Source organism: Amaranthus tricolor, chromosome 4, assembly GCF_026212465.1.
Source record: "Amaranthus tricolor cultivar Red isolate AtriRed21 chromosome 4, ASM2621246v1, whole genome shotgun sequence".
NCBI lineage: Eukaryota > Viridiplantae > Streptophyta > Magnoliopsida > Caryophyllales > Amaranthaceae > Amaranthus > Amaranthus tricolor.
In genome coordinates, this window is record NC_080050.1 from 28008398 (window position 1) to 28018069 (window position 9672).

The following is a 9672-nucleotide window of genomic DNA, read 5'->3' on the forward strand; positions in this document are numbered from 1 at the left end:
TAGATCATATGTAGTTGTTTATGGGTCAAAAGTAGGCAAAAACTAAAGATTTTAATATGTGATGATTATAATAATATTTATACTTTGACATACAATATTTATACAAAAAAGTGGTTTAAAATTTATAGTTGGTAAAAGTTTTTATAAATGTATATATTTCACTAAGTTTATATATTGTTTAACTTTATTTTCTGTCGTAATATATATTATGGTACACAAACCAACATTTCAAATTGCGTACCAATATTAATTTTTTTATTTTATTCATTTCTTTTGATATTTTTTTATTTGTTTTAAAAGTATTAAATAACCCGTGCTTAGCACGGGCAATCACTTTGTTGTACGTATAATCCTTTCTCAATAGTGAGGAAGAGGGAGAAACAAACATTTAATTAATTTTTTCACTTCACTTTCGCATAAAAGAAAAAACAAAAAATTTCCCTTTCCAGGAAAGTCGGGAAAAATTCAGAAAATAGAGAAAGGAAAATAAAATAATAAGAAATCCAACAAAAAAAAGTGGAAAAGGATTGCGTCAAACTATGAACTCTGATCCTCTTTCTTCTTCTTCGACTTGTTCCTCTTCTTCTTCTTCTTCTTCAGCGTCGTCGGGTGTTATTCCGACGTCGTTGAATCTGCCATCTTCTTCTTCAGGGGATGCTGAATTTGCCACTATTTCTTTGTCATCTTCACCGCAGCCGCAGGCCCCACCTAAGATTTCCACCATGACTACTCGTGATCCCGATGCCCCTTTCAGTGGTGGTGGAATCAGGTTCTTCATTTTCACTCTTTTTACTCTCCATTCATCCTTTTCTTGATCAAATGTCTTTGTTTTGGATTGTTTCTTGTTTTTTGGTTGGTAATTAATTTATTTACTCAAGGGTTTGAATGGTTGAGTTTGAATTTTTTTCTGGGTTTGTTCTTGTGAATCATGTCTTTTTTTCCTATTTATTTTCCTTGTTTAATTTAAAATGTCCTCATTTTGGATTGTTTTGTGGGTAAGTAATACTTATTTATTTACTCAAGGGTTTGAATGATTGAGTTTTAAGCTTTTGTGGGTTTTTTTCTATTTGGATCTTGCCTTTTTTTTTCGTGTTTTAGCTTGGGTTTTGAGGGGATTGTAGGAATTGTTTTGTAATGATGGTGCTTTTGTTCATTTTTTCAGATAAGTTCTTACTTTTTATTAATTCTTCGTTTAATTAGTAAAAATGTGATTTTATGTAATTTCATTGATTCTTTTGTGGGATTTTGAGCATTTGATCGAACAAGGCTTTGTTGTGTCTGGTATTAATTGATGGGTTATTGAACAGTTTGGCATTATATTCTCATAAAAGCTGAAGAAAGTTGTTTGTACTGGTTTTTGATTCCTTGAAAGTCTTTAAAGGGTAATGACTTTGAGAAGCTCTAGAGCTTGTACGGTAGATTGACTCATCTGAGGCTTTTGGGTAGCTTAATTTGCATGATGATTCATGGAAGTGAAATAAATTGTGTTTTGTGTGTATTGTGAGTTTCGCTGGTGGATTCATGGGGTTGTATTCTTCTGTAGTACCTCTTTGTGACTGTGAAGTGAGAACTAGACGTTTGAGACGTTGAATTTTTCTGATCTCACTATCTACTGCACCATTGAGCTTGAACTTTGACTTTGTTGGCTTTTAAGCTTTTCCTAGTTCTGGTGTTGAAGCAAATTGATAGCCTTAAGCAAATCCATTGTTGATTTTTGGAGGACAAAAACATGTTATTGATTTGAATTAGTTTCTTATCATTATCATACCTAGTATATTCCGTTCATAGATCATACCCTTATTGAAGCTGACAACAAGGTTGCGGCAAGCAAATGAGACCCTTGATTTGAGAAAACCTGCAAATAAGAATGAAAGCAAGACAAGGAAAAACAAGATAAATATTAAAACTAATAACATAAACCAAAGAAATATAAATGACAATCATAAAAGGACAAACAATAATCAAGGCAAAAAGAAAGCCATTGATGGTGTAAGTCATGAATTCGGCATTTACAACTAGTTTTATCCCTAGTCAAGTCATCAGAGAAGTGCAACTCGCTCATATCATTTCTAATTTACTTCTCCCACATTTTTAAGCTTACTACTAATTCTCTTTCCATCAATCGTGATGTTTTTCCCATTTTCCATTTTAATTTGTGTGTCCGTGGTCATCCTTTGCACATGTTCAAACTATTAACAATCACAATCTACTTTCACACAACTTTACAGAAATGGATGCACTTCTTAGCCTCTCCCTCAAATTTTGGTTCCTAATCTTATTCATCATGGTGTGTACACGATATCACCTTTACACTTCCGTCTTATGTTACTTCCATCTTGTGCTCATATACCCTCTTAACTAGACTTTGTTCCATACAACATACAACAAGGCAAGTCAGACTATAACTCGGTAGAATTTACCTCTTAATCTAGTTGGAAAACTTCTATTACACAGCTTGCTCTCTATTTAATTCATCCAACTTGTATTCAGTACATTGTATCTTCATCAATCTCTCTATTACTCTAATATAGTGATCCTAAACATTTAAATTTGGTCGTTTGCACAATACCATCTTCTGCTGAGGTTGCCCCACTTGCTCTTCCTTACTAAAATTGCATCTTAAGTATTACTATGTTTTAGAGCAACTTTTCACAACTTCCTTCTAGAGTTACCTTCAATCCTCTAGCCTCGCATTGACTTTTTCTCTAGATTCAACTACAAGCACAATAATATCATGCACCAAGGAAAACTTAAGCTAATGTATAAGAAATATTTGATAAATAGTGGTTCTTATTCCATGATTGTGGATTTATGAAATGGTATGCACAGAAGAACAATATTGATTTTATTATTCTCGTAGTGTTGGACCAGAAAGATTGAAGACATGATTGAGCTCTGAACAGATTTAAAGTTCCAAATGCCAGAGAGGGTCTTGTACTTGCCTTTTAGTGTTCTAGAATTACTTTTGTTGATGGATGTATAGGGCTGATTTTTATTCTATCCTATCCAACTGTAGTCGAGAGCTTTTCGACCAGCACACTAAGTATGAGGCATTGTATGTCTAATTTATTTGTAGAAAACAACCCGATGAGAGTATCACATATATGTTCAACAAAAAAGGAGGGCATCATAATGAATTCATGTTTTCCCTACTAGAATATTTACTGGACATGCAGTAGAAATTTGGAGAGTATATTGAACTAAAATTTGTTTCTAGAACCATAGCTAACTTCCAAGTAGAGGTGTTTGGTAGGGATATACTCCCCCTCCTTCAGCCATACCCTTGTAGACTCTTATGATATTTCCTTTTTGTTAGACCCCTTCTTCCTTTTTTTCTAATTTTGACACTTTTTTGTGTTAGTAGTTAGTACCCTTCCTCCTTTTTGCTATTTTTGGCATATGATATTTCCTTACACGTCCCTTTTAATGCTAAATCACTCTTAGTCTTTTAATGCAACTAGTTTTTTTGTAAGCTTTTGTTATTCTCCCATTATAATACATAAGAGCCTTTTCTCTCTCAAACCAAATGCAAAAGCGTTCTAGTATGAATTTATCGATGGTCTTTGCTATATGCTTGTGTGTTGCCTTCCTTTTTTTCCACGTACTTTGGCTTTTTGGTTGGCTGAATAGCTCATGGAACTATTTTTCTGGATAGCTTTCTTTCCGGGAAACGCAATGTAAGGTTTAGTTATGGATATTCTACTTTCAAGGGCAAAAGAGCCTCAATGGAAGATTATTTTGAGACAAAGATATCTGAAGTTGATGGTCAAATGGTTGCATTTTTTGGGGTTTTTGATGGTAAGTTGACCTTTTCTGTATCTCTTAGCTAATATCTTGAAGTTTTTTGCTTGAAGATAAATTATCTTTAATTTTGGTGTAATTATGAATGTAAACTAACATTTATATGAACTTTGGTGAAACCTCAAGTTCTTTTGAAGAGTTTTTTTCGACAAGATACTTTTGTAGAGTTTGAATTTTGAGTTGTGAATCTTTGTATATGAAGTTCTTTATGTTGCTTCTTTCATTTCCTGCTCTATGTTTAGGCCATGGAGGTCCTAGAACTGCTGAATATCTGAAGAACAATCTTTTCAATAACTTATGCAGTCATCCGGATTTTATTAAAGATACAAAGTCAGCTATTGGTATTCGTTTGTTTAAGATATTTTTTTTGGATTTTTTGTGTAGTTCCTTTACTCATTTCTATGGGGATCACTTGTAATAGAAGTTGATCTTGTTTCCATTTGCTTTGTAGTTGAATCATTTAAACAGACAGACACGAATTATCTCAGTGAAGAAAAAGGGCAGCAAAAGGATGCAGGATCAACTGCATCGACTGCATTGCTAATTGGTGACCGCTTGCTGGTTGCCAATGTGGGTGATTCCAGAGTAGTTGCCAGCAGAGATGGATCCGGTAAGTTTATCACCAATTGTAAGCATATCTTCATTGCCCGGTATAGGTACCTGGAGGAAAATATATGATGTTGTATGGCTATTAATATGGCTAGCTGTTCCAAATTGAATGGACAACTCTTTAGTTAAAGCTAATTGGAAAAGATTGATATATGAAACCTAGACCCCCTTTCTTCTTCACCAATCATCCCATGTCCCTATGTAATTAGGTGGAGTTTACCCTTTAATATTCAGATATGTTGATACTATAGTGATTAGGAGATCTGGAATTAGCTTTTAGTTTTGGGTTTCCATATTGATGCCAATTAGTCACAAATGAGGCAGTGGTTATATTAGATGGGTAAAAGGTTTGTTCATGTCTGAGAAGCTGGGAGCATATTATGTTAGAGTTTTGTTTGTCCAAGACCTATGTTTAAATGTCGTTTTGGATGTTCTCTTTTGTTTGTTATTTCTCCTTTATGCTTGGCCGGGAGGAGGGGAGTCATGTCTTAAGGATATGTGTTTACAAGTTAGTAAAAACAAAACATAAGAATGTCACAATTTCTATTCTATTGAGAATAGAGGATAGCTATGATCTGAGGCTAACATTAGTGAATTCCAAAATGGAGCTGGAACAGCTCCTTTTTCTATAATTGCTAAATTGTAATGGATGAATTAGGTTGATCCTTACAGTTAATGGTATTAAACTTCTCAAGTTAACTGGTAAATAATGCTATCATCAATCCGACCTGAGATGTGAAATATTCGTGGTCCATGAGAAGAGTTCATGAGTAATAGTTATGTTTCTGACGATCTCTTTTGTCGTTGTGATTGAGTGCAGCTATTCCATTATCAATAGATCACAAACCTGATAGAACTGATGAACGCCAAAGAATTGAAGATGCTGGTGGTTTTGTAATTTGGGCAGGTGATTCCTGGAGTTAAATTAAATTGCATTTGCATATGTGATTACTGGTCTTATGTACTCCCTTGAATGAATAGCATATTTAATTTATGTGAAAAGTTTTTGCCATAAATATTGCTTCTAAAATGCAAAAAGATTAATTTCAATCTTTAGAAGCGTGCTATGCACTCCTCTTATTGTGAAGTGTTCTTATCCTTCAGTATAATTTTTATTGTAGGAAAGAAGCTTTCGTCGAGTACAATAGAGTCTATCTTTAGATGTTTTTGCACCACATATTAATGTGGATATAACTGTAGGCCAGAGCTTGGATGGTTTAAATTTGTGATTGACAAATTAATGTCGAGTACAATGCAGTGATCGTGTTCTACTTTTTCTCTTGATTTACAAGCAATGGTGCTATCACTGAATTGAATTTTCTACGATATTGATCAAATCAGAGAGACAGCTTAGCTTGCTCAACGTTAATGGATTTATTTTGCTTCTTTTCTTTAATACTAAATATTTTTGGGATTTTAGGCTTTTTGAAGCCTTTTTTTTAAGTTGACCTTCTGATAGGGTGATGAACCTTTCAAATAATTTCTATGCTATTTAAATCTTTCAGAACTGGAATCTCTCAAACTGCTGGTCTCTTTTTATTGTGCAAAGTAACACGTTTATTTTCTTAACTTCTCAAGGGACCTGGAGAGTTGGAGGAGTTTTGGCAGTTTCACGAGCATTTGGAGACAAATTACTCAAACAATATGTTACAGCTGAGCCTGAAATTATGGTAAAGAAATTCGCATGACAGTTGGTACAATTTTCAGCTTTACTCATTTCACGAATCATTTGAGCTAAGCTTGCTGAGGACTATGTGAGTTAAATGAGAACATTTTATTAAATGATGTTAAATGATGTCCACTTTGTTACAGATTTTGAGGTTATAGTTCAGCGAAACCCATTATGTAACCTGTGATATAAAACCATGGAGTAATATTAGTTATAAGTTGTCATTCTAACGTATTAGCCAATGTAACTTTTTAAATAAGTATTAGGCTCTAAAATGTCTATTATAAGCTTTAGTTTAAGTATGTTCTAGAAAACTTTAATTCCACTGATATAATGGATATTGAGTCAACTCCGCGAAATGAGTCTTATGCCACGAGGTTCCACACTCACGACATCCTTGATTTTTTTCTGTGTGAGTTTGAAATCTTAGCTAGAATGTGCGTTTATTACAGTGTTGTACATGATCTACCTACCTAGTTGAGTTTGGTGAGAGTCATTGAAAAAGTGAGTTTGCTTTGATTATTCCCGTTTAAATTTTGACTTTTGAATTCTATGTCAATTTCCATAAAGTAATAGATGATGGACCTTTGGTTTTTTGAAGTATTTCTTGAATTTGGTTAGTGGATTTTCCTTAACCATTTGATGCATCTTTTTTTAGTAATTTATTTTCTTGTTTCTAATCGAATTTTGAATAAAGTAAAATGAATCTTAAAACCTTGCGCACTTCTTATGTATGTGATATAGCTTATGGTATTTGAAAATTAAGGGTCAATTAGAAACAGTCTCTTTATTTTTTATAGTTGTCTTACATTAGACCCCCTTACCTTTGGTAGGACCACTTTCGTGGTGTTAACCGTTGTGCTATGTAATGCTGTTGTATTTTCTTGTTTATATATATGTTACTTTTGTTTCTAATATTTGATTTGTCAGGAACAAGAGATTGATGGTGTAGATTTCATCATTATTGCAAGTGATGGACTGTGGAATATCATCTCAAATAAGGCAAGTCGTAGCAAATTTACGTCATTAGCATTGTTCACTTTTTGCGAAACATTGTTAGTAAATCATAAATTATAATTTTGAAATAAATAGTTCATTCTGTTGGGGCCAAAGATATATAGTTATTTGTTGTTTCAATTATAATGGACTGCATTGAAATGGCTCATTAAATCATGTGCACTAACAATATAAAATCCAATTCAATGGGAAAAGATGGAATCCGAAGTCACCTCAAAATAGTTCCACAAATTCAGTAATCTTCCCACCTTTTAAGTTGATTTTTAAAAGTATTTTTGTTTACTTGAATGCTAACTGGAAGCTGCTTGAAAGAAACTTTTATAACACTTGTTGGTGTCTCGGATTGGACATGATTTTAGCTTACAAATGAGCATATGCAAGCTTTAACTTACGCTAACTGTAAGGGACACTATCTGATTGGTACACATTAATTTTGCTGATTTATGGATCATCCTTGAATTACTTAACTCCTTCGGTCATCGACTCGGTAGCTCCTACCTTTATACATTCCTCGCATTTGTCATGCCTTTTTGAACCATTGGGAGAACTCAAACCATGCCAATTAAAACCGAACATAAGAAAATATAAGCAACTTATTTTGTAAACCATGTTTGGCCTCCCTTGTGTTGGGATTTTTTGCTTGATTTATGTACAAACAAATTATTAAAAAGATCGAACTGAAGAAGACTTTATGGACTCATTGATCAAAGGCTTACTGACTTTTATGAACCGACTTTGATCACATCGCTTCCCACTGACACTCTACAATTAGGAATGAACTAGTTGGCTTTATATTTTGGTCTTACTTATCGACATTAGTTTATTTATAATGGTTTCGTTACCCAAACATGAAGATTATTTTGCAACTTCTGTTCATTTTTCCTCCGTGATTCTATCATCTTTTTAATTTGGAACTAACCATGAAAAGTACAAATTGCTCCTCTCCTCCAGGAAGCTGTGTCACTCGTGCAAAACATAAACGACGCTGAAGCAGCATCTCGCAAACTTACCGAAGAAGCCTTTGCTAGAGGGAGCTCGGACAACATTACCTGCCTTGTTGTTAGATTCGAAACTGAGGAGCATCAAAACGTAAATTCTCTAACTAAATGAGTAGAAGTTTCAAACTCTCTTCCGCTTTCTAATTCCCAAGTTCCGTATTCAAGTTCTTGGTGTACAACGTATTACAAAATCCGAAGGGTGGAAGAAAAGCTTGAGCTGTATACTTCAGATTTCACCATTCTTTCAACCATTGGAATTGTTACTTGTTAGAGCACTAGACGCTAGGTGTGTAGTCGAGTTTTTATAGTGGTTATTACCATAGTCTCTTTGTCAATGTTAACAAGTCATGTTTGTAATTTTATGTCATTGGTTTGATTCGATATCTTCTGTATGTCTATTAACTCTATGGCTTTTTTCTGTTTCTTTACCGTTGCCTGAATTAATGGCTGCCCTTCACAGTCTCTTCTCCACGAGATAAACGTGGAACTACAGAAACACAACTAAAGATTGATGAGACGGTGACATTCTTTTTCTTTGTTCTTGCTTTCGACTTTGAAAATACTATGAAGCACAAAATGATGAACAAATCTATAATACTTTTGATGTTGTGGAATACTCCCATTGTAATCTTTGTATCGCAATTAAGAGCTTTTAAGATAATGGGTGACAATTTCAATGAGATAGAGAGAGTAAGATTTATTATATATATTTTTTTTTATCAAGGTTTAAGATTTCCTTAAGTTAGTTATTTACAAGTTCATTTAGCTTACTAGATTGTTTGCTTGTTTGATGAGCCGTGACTTGATCTTTGTGTGTTTAATACATGATTTTTCAGTTCTCCCTTCTGCCAGAGCGACACATGAACGCCTCTTACTATTCGTACGAGGCGTAGGAGGACAACTCAGTTGGATAGGGTAGATGAAGGTCATGAGCGTTAGCGTTTCGTTTTTGTGTATTTGGATTAACCATATATATATATATATATATATATATATATACATATATATATACATATATATATATAATATATACATATACATGCATATATATATATATGTATATATATATATATGTATATATATTATATATATACATATACATATATATATATATAATATATATATATACATATATACATATATATATATATATACATATATATATATACATATATATATATATATATATATATATACATACATATATATATACATACATATATATATATATATATATATACATATATATATATATATATATATATATATATATATACATATATACATATATATATATATATATATATATATACATATATATATATACATATATATATATATATATATATATTGAGAATTTGGAAATTTATATCAAAAGAAAACACACTGGACCCAGGACACACCTCTCCAGCCCGCATAAAAAACCTCGGGAGGGGAAAAAGCCAAAGGAAGAGGGGAGCTCGGTGCAGTCCACCCAGAACAACATAGGGGTGGGCTATGCATACAGGGAAAATCTAATGTAACACTACACCACCAATGATTAAGGATTTGCTAGTATCACCTTATACACCATAACTA

The 9672-nt window shown here is 33.1% G+C and overlaps 1 protein-coding gene across 1 annotated transcript; it reads left to right on the forward strand.

The window, feature by feature from the left end:
• The first annotated feature begins 349 nt into the window (after positions 1-349).
• On the forward strand, positions 350-8518 carry LOC130810451 (probable protein phosphatase 2C 11). The gene is made up of 8 exons (XM_057676519.1): positions 350-769; positions 3656-3798; positions 4044-4142; positions 4253-4411; positions 5231-5317; positions 5989-6080; positions 7010-7085; positions 8052-8518. Exons 1-8 carry the CDS (start codon positions 540-542, stop codon positions 8204-8206), a joined length of 1041 nt encoding a protein of 346 aa, XP_057532502.1. The 5' UTR covers positions 350-539; the 3' UTR covers positions 8207-8518.
• The last annotated feature ends 1154 nt before the right edge of the window (positions 8519-9672 follow it).